Source organism: Sander lucioperca, chromosome 5, assembly GCF_008315115.2.
Source record: "Sander lucioperca isolate FBNREF2018 chromosome 5, SLUC_FBN_1.2, whole genome shotgun sequence".
In the NCBI taxonomy this organism is placed as follows: Eukaryota; Metazoa; Chordata; class Actinopteri; order Perciformes; family Percidae; genus Sander; species Sander lucioperca.
This window is the reverse complement of record NC_050177.1, coordinates 8,117,944-8,135,880: the sequence shown is the minus strand read 5'-3', so window position 1 is coordinate 8,135,880 and position 17,937 is coordinate 8,117,944. Positions and strand designations below refer to the sequence as shown.

The 17,937-nt window shown below is 40.8% G+C and overlaps 2 protein-coding genes across 5 annotated transcripts in view; both read left to right on the top strand.

Moving 5' to 3' along the window:
• The first annotated feature begins 497 nt into the window (after window positions 1-497).
• c18h3orf33 (c18h3orf33 homolog (H. sapiens)) lies at window positions 498-3,889 on the top strand. Of its 3 annotated transcripts, none has more exons than XM_031296457.2 (5): window positions 498-744; window positions 1,190-1,249; window positions 1,561-1,720; window positions 3,036-3,196; window positions 3,347-3,889. In XM_031296457.2, exons 1-5 carry the CDS (start codon window positions 556-558, stop codon window positions 3,599-3,601), a joined length of 825 nt encoding a protein of 274 aa, XP_031152317.1. In that variant the 5' UTR covers window positions 498-555; the 3' UTR covers window positions 3,602-3,889. The 3 variants fall into 3 exon arrangements, with proteins under 3 accessions (XP_031152317.1, XP_031152316.1, XP_031152318.1); XM_031296456.2 differs by having other exon boundaries at window positions 3,344-3,889; XM_031296458.2 differs by having other exon boundaries at window positions 681-821; window positions 3,344-3,889.
• A 1,566-nt stretch (window positions 3,890-5,455) lies between these two features.
• Window positions 5,456-17,937, top strand: part of plch1 (phospholipase C, eta 1) — a 64,225-nt gene continuing 51,743 nt past the window's right edge. Inside the window, exons 1-2 of one of the 2 annotated variants that reach the window (XM_031296453.2) lie at window positions 5,456-5,809; window positions 13,584-13,705. In XM_031296453.2, the coding sequence (XP_031152313.1) occupies window positions 13,627-13,705 (79 nt within the window). In that variant the 5' untranslated portion in view covers window positions 5,456-5,809; window positions 13,584-13,626. Of the gene's footprint in view, window positions 5,810-13,583; window positions 13,706-15,910; window positions 16,497-17,937 lie in introns of those variants that run through there. The other variant, XM_031296454.2, reaches the window with a different exon arrangement.

Below are 17,937 nucleotides of genomic sequence, written 5' to 3'. Positions count from 1 at the left end.
ATGAGAGCTCCAGTGCATCTGTCAGACAGTCAATGGTCACTCCTCAGTGATGTCTGTTACTGAACATGATTCACTGTGCACCATCTGCTGCATGTGACTGCTATAAGAAATTGAGAAAATGCTGTCTTTTTGCACATCATATGGATTATTATAAGAATAAGAGGAACATTAAATTGTCTGACTAAGCATTTGTTGCTATTTTGCTTTGTGCATTGAATTATAACGCAGGTATGGAGTTATCTAGGTCAAGTTGTGCAGACAAAGATGGGGACGTCACTGATCCCAGCGGTATTTATTAGGCTAATATTTGATCATATGAATCTCAGCTGGAATGTGCATGCACTACTTTGGCCCTCCACTATTTAACTGTGCTAAACTGAGCTTTTAGCGGTTAAACAACTTTGAAAGTCACAGTGCAAAGTCCACATTAATGCAATTTTGAGGGCTTTTCTTTCAATAACATACCCTAATATCAACTTGCATTCAGGCGCACGTCAACGCCATCCTTGTCATGCAAACTAAACCACAGGGCGGAGACTTTACACAGGCTCTTGTATGCCCCTCCCACAGGCGGAGCGCCGGATGCATCAAGAAAATGTCAACAACATGCCGGAGCCTTCCAGAGAAACCGAAACTGACGAGAGAGTGACGGACAGACAACAAAGAGATCACGGAAACCAGTCCTCTCATAACATCGTGGCTTTAATATCTCAGTTCGCAGATGATAATTTAACACTTGTGCGGGTAGGAGTCTCCTTTGTGTGACCTGCAATTGACTGGTGATGCATGAACGTGCAATATGGTCGCTTCATTGCCGTAGTGTACGTGAGCCACCTGCATCTACAAATCTTTAAGTGGGTGGTAGCATGTATTGGTAAAAGAGGTGGCGGGGGGGGGCATCAGAAAAGAAAAAGAATAGCATTCCCCACTCAGAACCAATTCCCTCCAAACGATTCCTCGATCTGTAGCCTATCCCTGCCTATAGTATGGTGTCCACACTGAGAAGATAGCATACCCTGTCAGGCATCACCATGTGTCCTCAGTTGGGTTTTTATGCCTCTTTGTCACTTAAATATCTCTGTCAAAGTCTTTCTCATTGTCTTATCCTACACATGTTAAGCTGGGTTGATGGTATCACTGTCATCCTGTCATCTCTAAACCTTTCACTGTTCTCTTGTCTCTCACACAGAACATAAGCACCGGACTGGCAGTTGCTGGTGTTATTGTAATAGCAAGGAGTATCAAACTGGTAAGAGAGTAAAGACCTACACTGGGGCAAAGGGACCCTCTACAGACTCGGTTAACAGTTGGATTTAATGTGCATTTGCTGTTTCACAATAATAGCCTCCTTCCTTTGTTTAAGGTTACATTTTGACACTAATACTCCTCAGTAAAGTGAGAACTGTATAGATTCTTGCAGACTAACGGATTATATTCACCCACTTAATTCCAAATCTCATTGCGTCTTATAATGTTATGTTAATGAAATGCATTTTGAGACATTTTACCCAAATGAGTCATTAAATGTGGCCACTCAGTTGTCTCATTCAACCTCTTCAGATCACCAAATTTCAAGCTGCGTCTGAGATCCCTGCTCGTTTTATTGAGAGGAACATCAGCCTCCGTGGGAAAGTTCATTCAGTCACAGAGAGAGGACTTGAAGTGGAACATGTCCCAATTTATCTGCCAGTCCTCTCTCCGTTACTTTCGAAACACAAAGGTAATGTAGAGTATCCTTTGAGTGAAATCATGAAGGCACGCGCACACACACACACACACACACACACACACACACACACACACACACACGCACACGCGCAGACAATCAGTACATTAAATCTTGTCTTGTTAGTTAACCAGCATGACAGTTTTCTGCAGGTGCACCTTTTTATCTTGTTACAGCCAAATTACATTTTTACTTTGTAAATGTCAGACTCAAGGCAGTTGCATTTTATCATCTTTTCATGATGGAGAGTGACAGGTAAGCTTGTTAGCTGCAATATCAAATCATGATATTCACTGAACAATAAAGTCAAGCAGCTTATGCTTTCCCTAGAGTGCTCCATCAGCAACTTCAGTGTGAAGGACTCATGAACAGATTGGCTCTTGTCAAGCTATTTCAAATATTACCTTTGTCCCACTTGACCTCCCACATTTTAAAGCTGGTTAGAGCCATCGTTTGGGACTGTGGCTGTTATACAAAGATAATTTACTGGTGTTTATTTCATAGATGTGTTTGGTCTGCATTTTCTATTTTTCATATAAGGTCTCAGTGAATCTCAATAACTCAAAAAACAAACAAAAAACCACCGGTATTGAAAACTCGTTTGTCATGGCTGGCATCAAATGTCTGGTCAAATTTGCAGTCTTATTAGACTTATTAGACTATTTTATGTAGGCAAAGTTCTTGTACAGCTGATTTGTGTTCAGACAACATTTGACATTTGAAAAGTTTATTTTCTTATATATACAGTGGAAAAACTTGATATTTTCAAAGTAAGGTAACAAAAAAGGTATTTTTGTGTCCATACCAAAACTCAGGTATCATATGAGCGCTAATATTAAATTAATCAGTATTTTACAGTGTGCATAACTACTGGTCAGCAACGTTTCATTTGTTCCGGTGCCGCTGGAGGTTCCGCTGCATGTCCCTCATATTCGGCCAGCTGTCCCTCACCTTCCACTTTCTTTGTGTTGGCATTCTAAACTCCTACTCCGACTATGGTTAACTGCTCCTCAGATCTCTGCAGAGTAAATCCAGACAGCTAGCTAGACTATCCGTCCAATCTGAGTTTTCTCTTGCACGACTGAAACAACTTTTGAATGTACACATGTTCCACCAAAACAAGTTATTTCCCGAGGCTATTTTCAGATGCACCTCTGTCCGGCGCTTAGCGCTGCCCATGACGATTGTGCCAGACCCTCCTCCGCAGCCTGTGGAGATACTGTAGGTCTGGCAGTGCAAGACTGGGTCAGGTATAACCTATGCTTTACTGTAACACATATGGTAAATGGCTCTTCTACGTCCTCTTTAGGTGTATGCACATCCCTGATGCTGGTGCATCTTGCAGGAGTGGAGTTGACTCCAGAAGGCAGGGTATGGCTGCAGAAGAACCTGGCTCCTGCCCAAACAGTCTGGCTAAAACTTATCAGCCGAGAGGACGACATGCTACACTGTTTGGTGTCTCAAAGCAGGGTGAGGCATCTAATAACTGAGGGAAAAAAGGCTTTCAGTCTCTCTGTCCGTAGCTGAAAAAACAATAGTTTATTTTTCATAACTGTATACTTGATGTCTGACTGATAGGAGTTTAAATTCCATGAATTAATTTCCTCATCTCTCCAGCAGGGGTTGATGTGGAGCTACTGTTTGAGTGAAAAGGTCCTCATGCTCGGTCTGGCTCGCACTGCACCCTTGGTCGGGGTCCTGCCTGACTCTCGCCTCTATTGGCGTCTCCACAAACGGCTGCACAGGGCAGAGGTCAAAGCTGAGAGGAAGGGGCGGGGACTGTGGAAGCAGGACAGCCTATGGGAGAGGGCCTCCGAAGCTGTCATGGACAACCCTTTATTCAGACTGATGAGGAGGATCTTTAGGAGGAGTTGATGCACTAAGTGATCCTAATCAAAATGTGACAGCACACAATCAGTTTTATTTATTCAGTATACCTGTTATTGTCAACTGATATATTGAGTTTAAAAGTCGCACTACAGGCTACAAAAAGTGCCATCCATCTCTAATCTCTCATGTATGGCAGATATGCTTCAGTGCTATAAAAACAGTTACACTCTCCTGATATTACAACAAATTACACCTGTTGCAAAGGTTTGTGCTTTATGTTTACTGCATTCCACCGTTTTTAGAAGTTTGAAATGATTAAAAAACTATCTCTAATCCTGGTACTAATCCCTTGGCTATCACCTACCCCATTAGACCACAGCTAAACACAGCCTCCTCTGTTGGTGTGTGTTGGGGACACCCCACTAATCACAAGACGGGGGCGGGGGATGTTAATGGTGTTGAAAATGGAGAGGGGGGGTCCACTTGTCTCTCTCACAGTTGCTATAGAAACACCAAATGTGAAATACAAAGCGAAGCAAAGGCTAAACTCTATATTGGCCGCCCTCAAACCCCATGGGAGCCTTGTGGGATTGTGTGGGGGTCTTTAAGTACCCACAAAGAGAACCCTTTTAGCCGTAACGTGACCACGGCATTTGAGTATTTAAGCACTGAAATAGAACAGAAACGAGCAGATAAGAAGATATTTGATTTTGAAAGTAAATCAACCCCTCCTGAAGAAGAAGCCCCAAAGCTAATTCCCCGTGTGTCCAGGATTACGCTCATGTCATTATTGTTTGCAGAACAAGTCCACTGCCAGAATTACACCTTGTGTTTCCATGTGCTGTGGTTGTCATACATGCTTCATCCATGCAAGGCAGAGGAGAAGGAGGATGATGAAGAAGAAGAGGATGAGGGCCTGCAAATGAAGCCAGACTGTGATGTGTGTCCTGTGGGGTGCAGAGTGAGGGGGTCTCCTTGCAGTGAGAGATAGCACTGAAGCAGTCAATCCAATGGGCTCAAGGAGATTAGTGCAAAGGGTTAGAGGGTCGCAGGGGTAGAAGGGGATTTTGGGACCGAGGACAAAGGCAGGAGAGGAGGAGTCACAGTGGAAGGGGAAAGGGAGTGAAGGAAAGGGGAGGCGAGGGGGGGGTTGATGAATCAGCTCTCTTTTGTTGTGCAAATGTTACTAGCGACTGTTACGACCAAAGAGGCCTGTGATTGGTGGGCTGGTTTAAATTGTAAGGTGCATTTCAGGCTGATAGCTGTTGCTGCCAGACTTTGACCTGTCACTAAGGGAGGAGTGGGAGGGAAACCCTGGCTGAGACAGACAACAGGGGGAAGGTAGAGTAAAGTTTTTGAAGATGGAGATCACAGAGAATAAATGCTGAAGACACATTTCAGATGTGTTTCAAATGTTTAGTGTGACTGCATCTTTTTATCTCAACTCAGATGATAATTTAGTATTTGTGCAGGTAGGAATTTCTTTGAGTGCAATCAACGGTCAGAGACATTGGCATCTGTGTACTTCATGGTCACCTGCCATATTGTAGGCCTACATTACTCACCATTTGTCCAAATGTAATCTTAAAATAGCTATTTAATGATTCAAAAAGGAGCAAGATCATTTATAAAATCAGAAATTTGGTTGAAACATCAGGAGAGGATTGATTTAGTACAATTTGACTCAATGCCATTTTTCAAAATAAAACTGGGGGAAATGACTGTGGATTAAAACAAAAATAATTACAATGTCAAATATAGTACAAGTTAACATCCAATTAAAAGGAAGAAAATAAGGTATTGTCACAATAAAGTCATCAGCTTATAGAGGTTTATGTCAGTGTTCTTTAATTTGGATAACACAATAATGTAATTTAATTTTTTGTCCCTAAAATTGAATGGACGGACAGTGAATGAGTAATCCACCTCTTTGGTCTCTTGTAGAAAAGTAGTCCACTCTGAAATCCATCCCAGGTTTTCTCAAACCCACTGGTCCCAAACCAGTAGTAGTCGTTTGAAAAGGCACGGTGCTTGATGCAGTGGTGGGTACTTGCCCACACCAGTGAAGTTGTTGGGACATTCTCTCTCCTTGAAACCACACTGCTGGGACTATCCCTGACTTTTATAACATTTGTGCCCTGTGCCATGGACGTTGGGAGCCTGAAGGACTACCGTTCTGGTGAAAGTGGCAAGATTTTGTGAGGAAGCTGACAACGTGGTCTCCGACTCTGAAACTAAAGTGACAGAAGTACTGTAAGTAAACCTGTGATGCTTGATTTGATGCATTGGCATTTTGTTTTCTTCACAAGGTGCATTTTCCTTACTTAAAAAAACTGTTTCCTGGAAGTTAACTGCACTTTTCTGACTATGGGAAATCTGCACACAGCTGTCACTTTAAATTTACTGTTGGTAGGATACTGTATACAGTATCCAAGCAGATGTGCACCTGTTAAACCTGTGTGCCCGGACACAGGCTGTGTAAAATAGAAACACAAGACATTTCAATCCTTTGCACCACTCCAGGTAAGCCACATGCAATCGGGTTCAAAACACTTTTTTTGTTCATGGGTCATTTTGACAACTACAAATTGCCTGAGCTAATGTGATCACTGAAATATTTTTGTCATGTAGGCCTAAGCTACTTTGGCTTGTTTGCTACTCGTATCAATTCATCTGTGTGATTGATAAAGCATTTTCAGCTGCATGCGTTTCACATTTTGGTGCTCCTTCCCATTGCGCTTTAACAACAGAGGTTTGTAGCAGGGCAGCAGAACAAAGGCCTTTATTACTCTCAGCCGGTAGCCATCCCAGAGAGAAAGAGATGGGGCACTCCCCCGTCCGAGAGCAGAGTCCTTGGGGATTTTTTGATTTGATTTGACTTGTTGTGTGTAGCTGCCCGGGTGTGAGAGACAAAGAGATTTTTAAAGAGACCGCAAGCTGATGTGACACTCACTGAAAAGCACCACAAAAAATACAAAGGTAACTCTCCAATGTGTGCTCCTTCCTGATAAACCTTACACAGTGTTGTCAGCATCTCATACAAGGAGTGTCTTTGTCAGGCGCAGTTGGTAAAGCTTATATGTAAATTGATATAGGTATAAAGGCCTAATGTCCGAACTCAGTCCTTTTTTATGAGCAGTCAATTTTTTTTTCTCCAAATGAGGCAGATATTGGATTTTACCTGCGGTCACAATGAACAATACTGGGAAGCAACTACAAAACAAGTAGCTTTTCCATCGTGCCGTAAAGTGACTCCCTTGTTATTATGTGACTCGAAGTATTGTGAACAGTGTATCGGCCTGCAGGTGTAGGGTTGTAGGAGTGGGAACATGATTCTTTGTGGGTGCTGTGATCCCTCATGAATAATTTAAGTTTTTTTGGTGGAAAAGGAAAGGAGGAGGACTGAGGGTGAAAACTTTTGTGAAATGAACCACATTGTGTGTGTGTGATTTAATACAAGTGTGTGTCTCGGTAAAAGAGAGAAATATAGAACCCAGCAATGAACAAGCTGTCACGTTGTGCTACTGCATGTCAGAAGCCAATCACAGATGTGCTCATGTCCATTTACAAACACTGAAATGGGATGGGAATGGCAAGCTGATGTGTTTTCAACTCAGCAGTCTCCCCAGCAAAAAATGAACAGTCCTCTCTTGTCAATGAGGACATTAAGCAGACGGTTATATTGTAAAACCTGACAGTAAAAGCAAAGGATAGGAACAGGAGGGAAAGGTGAGGGGTGTCTGCTTGAAATAGATCTGAGGGTTTGACTCATGACCTTAACCATCCCTCAATTTCACAGTAAAGCAAGACGACCCCACCACACACATTCTACCACACACACGTGCACAGAGCAGCACACATGTAAGTTAAAATAAGATTGAGCTCTTAAAGTTTTCAATACATGCCCGTACACTTGATATTCTGGCTCTGGAGATGGGATTTTCACCTAAAGAGGATGGATGTTTACAAATGGTATAGATCAATAGCATATTTCGGATTAAATTAATAATTTCTGGATGTCAGAGAAAAGATTTTGAACCTTGATCCTCTTCACTAAAACATTTTATGTTAGGCGCTTCATTTTTAAAACATAAATGCTCTCGTGATAAATAAACTTTGCAGTTTTGCAGAGGAGATTTTTTTTACGGCTCCATAATGTTAATACAGCGTCTGTTGATAACCTCAGATAGCCTCACTGCCCCTCTGTAACAACTCTGACCACTCAGTAACCTCACTGCCTCCAGGGGCGCTCTGTTTCCTTATCAGGTCAAAGGCTCACTGAAGCAGCACAGGCCGGACAGTTTAGATGTTACAACTTACAACAATCAACTTATCAAAAATGTTCCTTTTCTAGCTTGTCAAATGTGAGGATTTGCAGCTTTCTTGTAATTATAAATTGAATATCTTTGGGGTTTTGAAGTGTCGGTTAGACAAAACAAGCTATTTCAGAATGTCACTGTGGAATTTTTGCTATATTCAGATATTTAAGTGAACAAACAATAAATAGATGAATTAAAAACAATAATCTAAAAATGAATCAACAATAAAAATCGGTTTAATCGGTCAGTTGCAGCCCAAGAGTTTTAAACATGATGAAATTCCATGTAGATTATCTTGAAAATGAAGTAAAAATGTGACCTTTGAAGTATAAAGATAATATACAGATAATTAAGTTGATTAAATGTTTAGCAGCCTTACAAACTGTAGTGATGCACCACACAGTACAGATATATGACAGGCCGCCTGTGACTCTGAGTCTATCTTGTTAAATATGAAAAAGACTGTCTGACCCCACTAACCCCTTACACATGAAGCAGAAACTTTATTTTAAAAGAAGATAGATCTCTGGTTTGTTACAATGCATTATTACATGCATGAAGAATGCTTTCTTGTCCCCTATACCTTTTATACTTCTATATATCAATGAGTTATTGAGTTAGGGAGCACTCAGGTTGTTGTGGAAACCATCTGTCTAGCCATCATCATACCAAGACTGTTTGCTCTCTTTTCTGATAACTGCCTAACAAGCAATTTCAAGCTACTCATTGACTCTATAGAAAGGCAAGGTGGTTTACAGGCTGGATGCCATTAGGATCTTCATCCTCCCAGTTGACTTGTAGTGAAGGGAGATATAAAGGGAGCAACATTACTGTGTTGGATTTAAGCCTGTATTTGTGCTTTACAGAAAGGCATAACCACAGACAGTTGCAGATTAAAAACAAAATTCTAATTATGGTTAATAACTCGCATTTATGGCAGCTGGTTCACATAAAATAGAACCACCATTGTATATCTCATTATTCATGTCTAAATAGAGTGCTCTTTGGCATGTGTCAATGTGGGGTGACAGATGCTGCTGTTTTTGTGCCTGTGTGTCACGAGAGGGCCCTTGTTACATACATATCCATATATGAGGGGTGATTCGTGCCATGCCACATGTGCCGTAAATACTAAACAGCTCCTTTAAAAAGAATTATGGTTTATTTATTACAATATGGATCTTATGTTCATAGTTTTGGCCATAATAACACGGAGACATTGCTACAATGAAGGCCCATAAGGCAAAGAAAATGAGCAGTCAGGCAAAATTATGGCTATATCATGTCTAACGTTAGACAAAAAAGTGTTCTTTAATAAAAATGTAGAAGTACTGGACATCTCATCCATTTAGGGCTGGGGAATATATTGAATCAATATGATTAATCCATAGCTGTATTTTTTGAGTGTGCTTAATGATGACAGACTGGCAGGTGGTACAGTTCTTTTTATTATTGCTACTCAACTGCACATGAAGACCTAAAACATTTGGTCATTAAATTGAAAATGGTCCACAATCTTGAGGCCCAAATCTCAAGGCTCAAATTTTTGGCCCTACATGTCGTTATTATTTTTGCTTCTATTTTAATACAATATTTTTAATTGCTGCGACAAATAAGGCCTGCTCTCAAATGTTATATTTGAAAGACTAGCCTAGACAATATTAACCCATGGGCCTAGGGTGCAATATATACCGCCAATGGTTATTCAGCTATCTCCTGCATTAGCGCTGCATATTCCACATCCTGTATATAGCCTACAACAAATGGATTGCCATCCTGTCAGGTGTGTGTTTTTCATGCAGGACAGACAGGAAAAGTGAAAGTAGCATACTAAAATGCTGCTTCCCACCTGTTTCAGATTGTATTACTTCTGTTTGATTTAAATATCTACTACAACAAAACTTTTTTTAACTCGGGGGCATCCTCGACCTACTTCCTGCCAGGGCCTGAGATAGAATGGCTCATCAGGCAGTCTGGCAGCGAAACATTTATTTTAAGCTGCTTTCTCTCCCAGTAGCCTGATAGACTAAGAGCAGGCTGTATTCCCCTGATGTTTGGGCCCTCCTATAGATGAGAAGGCTGCTAGTGTTACACACAGTCGGAAGAATGGAGTCATTTTACTTACTCACTTTACATGCATTGACACACACTTAGTTTGTACTGGTTTGATTTATAAATCATATGCATTTTTTTATTCATTAACCTGTTGCTATTATTAAAAGGAATAGTTAATCTGTAAAAGAAACAGCCTCCGCTGGTTCGCTGGCAATCTCACAAAAACCACAAGACTCCAGGAGGTCACTGCTCTCGGCCAAGAAATAGTCCGTCACATAACACTTCCGTTTAAACAAAAGAGAATGAATGTGTTAATTAGTGAACTTTTGGGGTGCTGGTAGATGGATTTTGTTACCTTATGACAGAGCCAGGTTCTTCCCCTTATATCCACTATGCTAAACTGAGCTAACGAACTGCTGGCTGTGTAGCGTCATATTTAATGGACAAACATAAGAGTGGTAACAATCTTCCCAGGTAACTCTTGGCAAAAAAGCCAATTAGTGCATTCCCCAAAATGTTGAACTATTCCTTTAATTTGGTAGTGGGATACTTTGCTTTCACTGGTCAATACAAGCCCAGTATGCAAATATGTAGTAAATGCCTTTGGTTCAATTCGATTATTTCCATTTTTCACTTATGTTTGTGACGGTACCACAAAAATACGACTGACCAATGTAAAATGATGAGATGTTAGAGCATTATAGACACTTTAAGATCTCTGCTCATATTTGCTGTGTAACTTTGTGCAGCATTTGTAAAGCTAACTAACTTGCACATTCTGGTAACTTCTTGCAATGTGACTTCAGCGTTTGTGATTGATTCATAATCTAGCTGTATCACCACCTGACATGCTATTGAAGCTGCTCAAACAGTGTCTCCAGTCATCCACCTCTGCTCGGCTCCTATCTCTAATTTAGACTCTGTTATGAAAACAAATGGTAATTTAGAAACATCATTCTGTAATTAAGCAGTAAACCACAAGGGGCCGCTCTGCAGTGAGTACAGAGCAGCTCAGAGGCACTGCAGGCACAAGGCGAAGCAGAGTTTAAATGACTATAAAGAAAAGCAGACCTCAGATGTTATATTGGTTTTTTCTCCAAGGCAAGGCAAGGCAGCTTTATTTGTAGCACATTTCAGCAACAGGGCAATTCAAAGTGCATTACATAAAACATTAAAGAGCAGTTAAAAAAATAGAAAAGCAGATAAAATACGAGATTTTAGACTGCTAGTATGGTACAATATATAAGCCGTTGCTCTATACACGTAATCCACCCGCAATCCTTGCCATTCCCAGAACAGGCTGGTCCCACCGGTCTTACTCTCTTATATACGCTTATATAGATATATACAGTTTCAACAATGCAACTTCAGTATAAGAAATTAACAATTATTTAAAGAAAGGCAGCATCAAAAAGAAAAGTCTTCAGCCTTGATTTAAAAGAGAGAGTGGGTTAGTATTTCAAATTCAATTTTCATTTAAAACTGAGAGTTGCGGCGGACCTGCAGTTTTCTGGGAGTTTGTTCCAGATATGTGGAGCATAAAAACTAAACCCTGTTCAGTTCTGACTCTGGGGACAGAAAGCAGACGTGTCCCACACAACCTGAGAGGTCTGGGTGGGTCATATTGTATGTCTTGTTGTATAAGTTAATCTTTTTGCTTTATTTTAGTTTCAGTTTTTTTTACGATGTTTCTGTTAACCTTTTTTTGACTTCTTGGGATGTCCTGCACCAGCACCAACCAGAGTACAGGTTAATATTGAATCGCTTATAATAAAACATTACTGGTGATGAAAAGATTATTAGAATAGAATAGACTTTAATTGTCATTGTGCAGTAGAACCATACAACGAAATGTGCTTGTGCAGCCTCTAAAACACACTCACACAATAAATAAAATAAGAAAAATATATAAAACATTATCAAGGCATCCAATATTGCACTGAGTCCCATTGCATAGAATCCCTATCTAGAAAGTGTAACTGTGGTGGGTGGGGGGGCATGATTGTTCAGTTCTGTGATTGCCCTGGGGATAAAACTGTTCTGCAGCCTGTATTCTTACATTATTCAAAGGAACAGATATTAAGCATTGATTATTTAATCTAGAACTATAGTAAAAGAGCAGATATTTATTGCACAATAAAAATAAACTGCTAAAATACGTTACGGTTCTCCATGTTGGCTGCATTCTCACACACTGATTGTTGGCTGCATTCTCACACACTGATTCACCACGACATGGGTGTCGTATTACAGTAACAGAATGAGTGGGTCTTTGTCCATATGGTCTGCCATAAACACCACAGACATTACAGGCTTCTGTGTTTTCAAAGTGAGGTGGTGGCAGGGTCACAGGAAGGTACTTTCACCTCAAAGATACTTAACCTGTGAGCTCTACTTGTTCTACCAGACAGTCATCTCTCCACGGGTCAGCCGGCACCAGACGCCAATAACTGTCCCAGAGGCTCCGAGCCTTTCAGGACCTATAGTGTGTGTGTGTGTGTGTGTGTGTGTGTGTGTGTGTGTGTGTGTGTGTGTGTGTGTGTGTGTATAATCACAGAAAAGACAGATGAGCAACAGGTGGGAAAACACTAAGCAGTGAAACTGCCAGTAGGAGAGGTAGGAATGTAAAGTGATCAGGAGGAAGTAGTGGAAAATTGGGAATCAGGAATAATGGCGAGGAGAAACAGAAGGAAGATGAATGAGAACACATGGAGAGATTTAAAAATTCAAATGGGCACAAAAAGGTGAACAACGGGAACTGGAGGGATGTAAAATGGTAGGATGACAATTTAGTAAAGATCAAAGAATGTTTTCATGATAGAGATATAGAGACAGCATTTCATGATCGCAACAACAATAAAAAAAATGTAAAGATCCGAACAACATATAGGCTACTATATGGTGAGAGGTGGTGATGCTGCCTCTACCACAAGAAGAATACATTTCAAAATAAAATCTACATTGATTCAAACATTTGTCTTGAATTGCAGGGTATAGCAAGTTCTGTCAATATTCTGTCTTAGTACAATCTCACAAAACAAGCTACCAGAGAATAATTCATGAAAATTGAATTTGAAATACTAACCCAGCAAAATCTCCAACGTTTTGCCTTTCCTCCATATAGTAACTCTATCTCTTATACTGTATCATTCCTGCCGTAAACCAGATTTCTTCTTTTAAACTGCATCTTGTGCTGTTTGTCTTGAGATTTGGGAGCACAAGTTGCAGTAGTTTTTATTATATAGCACATATTTAATAAAATTACCTTTTTTAGATTAATGTAATACCTGCAAAATGTTTGGATAACACAGTTAAATTTAGGACTGCAACTAGTGATTATTTTCATTTTCAATTAATCTGTCGACAACCTTTTAATGAATCGATCAGTTGTTTGGTTTATAAAATGTCAGAAAATGGTGAAAAATGTGAATCAGTGTTTTATCCACAACTCAAAGATATTCAGTTTACTGTCATAGAGGAGTGAAGAAACTAGAAAATATTCACATTTAGGAAGCTGGAATCACAGAATTTTAACTTTTATTTCTTGAAATTTACTCAAATTGATTATCAAAATAGTTGGCGATTAATTTAATAGTTGACAACTAATCGATAAATCATTGCAGCTCATCATTACATTCTCTTCTCTTTCATAGGTCATCCAATTGTTCATCCTCCTGCGTCCCTCCTCATCTCACCATGAGCTCCTGGGTAGTGAACAGGAAAGGAGAGCCACAGTACCGCCGCCACTTCCTGACAGACAACAGCACCTTTCATGGTAAATAACACACACACACACACACACACACACACACACACAGACAGATAGATTAATGAACAGAATATAGTATACATTCTCTTTGATAACTGCATGTCATCGGAATGAACAGCAGAGGGAGACTCGTCTCCACTATTGTGCCTCAAACACTCATGCTTTTATATCGCAGACAGCACAGCCAAGATTAGTCTTGTGACATCAATATTATTACTATTTACTGAAACACACCCTGCTGCAAGCCAATAAATCATTGTCTGGCATGAATAAAAAACTGTCCACAGAACTTTATTCAGTGTAAATACAAAATGTGTACTAGCAGGCTACATCACCTGACATAATGCAATACATTTCTCTTCATGGATGATTTATACCTAGAAGTCATACAGTGAAAAGTTCAAGTAAAAAAGAGAAACCAACATACATGTCCAAGGTGATGTACGTACTGTTCTTCTGCTTAATATCTGCATGCATCAACTTGAGTACCCTGACATATATATAGTACATGCATACTGGTTAATGTTATATTACTTATGATTTAATGAATCACAGCAAATAGTGCATTTTTTATTCTCCTCAAAGCCGAAATGAGTCCAGACATCAATTTGATTGAGTTTTAAGGCGCTCAGGCTGCACGCTGATAGATCCGCCAGACAAATCCATAACAAATCTCTGATCTCTGTCTGCCTCTGTGGCTATCACACCTACAGCAGACTGCCCACTTAAAGCCTCGCCTTGACTTACTATAGCCAGCGTGTGTGCTACACACTGAGTGTGTACTTTCTATTTGTCAGCGAACTGTAGTAGCTATCAGGCTTGACTGCTTCAGTACTCTGTTGTGCATGATGGATTAACTCGATTGATGCAGAGTTTCTCCAAGCCAGAGTTGACTTTTCTCAGAATTTGTGGTTAATTAAATGAAAATGAATAGCTAATACATTTTCATATAGTCCTATTAAAGTGAGCTTGCACCACCGTTCCACCCCCTCCAATCCATTTCTTACAAGCTAACCTATTCTGCTAACATATTGTTAATTATTGTATAATTATATAATTGTCTGTTGTATCTTCACCAAACTTCAGATCCTGTTGAACTCTGTCTGTATTCATCCCATCATGCCCCAACAGTTTGTCCTTTAGTCAGAAACCATTTTGAAACATATGACTCTCTCATCTTTCCCTGTTTTTTCCCCACATGACTTTGCTTCACTCTGCCTCTACCCTTTTCTTCCTGGTGTTTCCAGTCTTTTGTATGGTGGATGATGGTTTTTGTTTGGCCATGGTACATAAATCAGTGTGAAAAGGGGGTTCGAAGGGAGGGGGACTGTCTGTGATCAGGCAGGTGTGGATGAAAAGCTGTTTATAATGTAAATCAAAGTGAGCAATCACTGGAAAGCAGCATGTACTTGCTAATACACAGCGTGCACGCACGCACGCGCACGCACGCACGCGCGCGCGCGCGCACACACACACACACACACACACACACACACACACACACACACACACACACACATACACACACACACACACACACACACACACACACACACACGGTCCTGAAAGGCTCGGAGCCTCTGGGACAGTTATTGGCGTCTGGTGCCGGCTGACCCGTGGAGAGATGACTGTGGTAGAACAAGTAGAGCTCACAGGTTAAGTATCTTTGAGGTGAAAGTACCTTCCTGTGACCCAGCATTGAACTCAGTGTGCACTGGTGGTCAAGTTTTTCTTCCAGACAGCACTAATCAATTTAACCTCTGACTCTGGCTCTTGGTGTTTGAACACAACAACACAACTGTGTGTGTGTGTGTGTGTGTGTGTGTGTGTTTAGTCACTACGTAGTCTAATTGTCTTCTGCAATCCTAAATTAAATGGCTTTAATGTGGACCAATGAGCAAGACTAATCTGGGAGCTCTTGATTGACCAAACTTTCATTAGGGAATTTTCCTCAACTAAACTTGAGGCTGACACACACACACACACACACACACACACACACACACACACACACACACACACACACACACACATACAGAATGAAAAAGCTATACCTACTAATGAATGTTTACACAGAGCTCTCAGTCGTATGTTTCCTGCTGCGTCTCTGAGGAAGCCTTCATATACTGTAGCTAAAACGAGAGACACACAGCGTAAAGTGGGTCATAGCGCCGGCATCCCTAAGCAATGGTGACTGTTTTTTTCCCCCTAAGAATATTCACCAAGGAATAGCTGACTAAAAAAAACAAAAGCCTGTTACACGAGTTAAGTTTGGTGGGGAATTCAAACTCTCGCCAAACAGCTGAACCAGACTGTCGACCAAAGCTGTTGGAATGCCCAAAATGCCCAACTCTGGCGATTAAGCCACTGCTCTCGCTCACTCTTGCTTTTTAACAACCACTCTCCGTCGGTCCAACGAGCTTGTGAGTAATCGGCTTATCGTTTTGCTTCTGTGTTGCGCCTGGTGAGAGGAGAAGATGTGCGCGCAGCGGCTGTGGATGCGAGAGGTTTGATGGTTTGTGAATTCACTCCGCAGACTGCAGGGAGGCAGATGCGGAGGCGCAGTTTGTTTATGGGCTCGTTTTTTTTGGGACAAAATCATCATGGCGCGTTTGATGTAAACGTCTAACCATCATGGAGAAATGGACTAGTCAGGCATGTTTTGATGTTTTTTCGAACCGCTACAATTAGGAAATAAAAATGATGTCCAAAACGCATGGAGGGACCTTATGAGACCAACAACCCCAGTCCTAAATGGCAGAACTTGAAGTTTGCAGAAATCTCAGTTTGGAGAAGGGTAAGTGATGGGTTTCAAGCTTTTCCCCCCGGATTAGTTGTTTCATCTTTCAGTCTCATATGGAGAGGAATAGCTATACTCTGTGTGGCGAGCGCATTCCTTTGGATGACTAGACTACATTGCAAGCAGGCTAAAGCCCAGAAAGCCCAGAAAGGAATCTTAATTGACGATTGTCAATTTGCATGAAGGATTTATTGTGCAATAATGAGTGTTTATCGACATTATTTTTTATATATATATATATATATATATATAGATATATAGATATATATATATATATATATATATATATATATATATATATATATACATACATACATATCAGTTGATTTGTTGTTCATTGACATTTTATGCGAATTTATAAACTGAACTGATTTCGTCAGTTTATATGATGAGCTCTTGATGAAGACCAGCAGTGGAGCAGCGGGACACTGTCCCTGGTGCTGAAAATGTCCCTTTGTTCTTGTCACTAGGGGGCAGAAAAGCCTCTGAATTTTGACAGGACTTGCTCTGTCCTCAGTCCATAAAGCAGCACATAGGTGTGGATGTGCCACATCCTTTACAATCCTGCATCCTCCGCACTGTTCACAAAAATAACCATCCCTGAGATGTTTATAGGTTCTGTCACTGCAGCGCCTCCGTGTGAAGATGCCACTGACAGACCGCATAGCATTACCACATGCCACAGCTCAGTAACCAAGGTGGATTGTATTGTTGTTGGCATCATCAGAAACTGGAGCCCCTTGAAACCCAGGCAGGGCATGTTGAGCCCCCACACTGTGACAGAGCTTTGGGTCGAGCTTTGATGACAAAATTGATGTCCCAATAGTCCCCGGCTATTAGAGCGACCCTTTTGCTCTCTCTTATGCTGTCAAAAATGACTGATCACTGAATCCCTGGCACTTAGAAAGCAGGATGTGTCAAGTTGTCAGTCTTCGCCCCTGCGGCGCCTGTTTTCTCTTTATCTATGTGAGCGTTGGGGAGTGAGAGGAAGGCCCCTGTTATCTTCAGTGTCCAAGAGGGCTACCTCCTCATTCATTTTGTCAACACTTGTGCTAAGAAGAGTTGCATGGCACCATGAGTACTTGCTGAGAGAGAAAGAGGAGAGAAAATGATGGAGGGAGAAAGGTTTGGAGGCACATGCATGGTTGCTAATCTCCTCCACATGGAGGAAATGAATTTCCATGGAAAATGTGTTTTTCCTCATGTGTCTCTCCTGTACTTATGATGATGAATATTCCCCCCCAAATGTCTGATCAAATAGTTCTTGATTTAAATCAAAATCTCATGTCAAATTTAGGCAAATTCCTTGAAGTAGGTCTAAATTTGATAGTACCAACATTTTTGAATCAATAGCTCTCCTCTCTTCTCCTCAGGGTATTGTACCTCAATACTATTTTGGTCCCGACTGAAATGTGTTGCTTTTACTATTGAAAACTGT

What these genes read in the sequence shown, in the direction of transcription:
- c18h3orf33 (XM_031296456.2), top strand. Translation starts at nt 556, where the DNA reads ATGCCCCTCCCACAGGCGGAGCGCCGGATGCATCAAGAAAATGTCAAC. An exon ending in TAGCAAGGAGTATCAAACTG is followed by an intron (nt 1,250 to 1,560) that starts GTAAGAGAGTAA and finishes CAACCTCTTCAG; the next exon opens with ATCACCAAATTTCAAGCTGC. An exon ending in GTTACTTTCGAAACACAAAG is followed by an intron (nt 1,721 to 3,035) that starts GTAATGTAGAGT and finishes CGTCCTCTTTAG; the next exon opens with GTGTATGCACATCCCTGATG.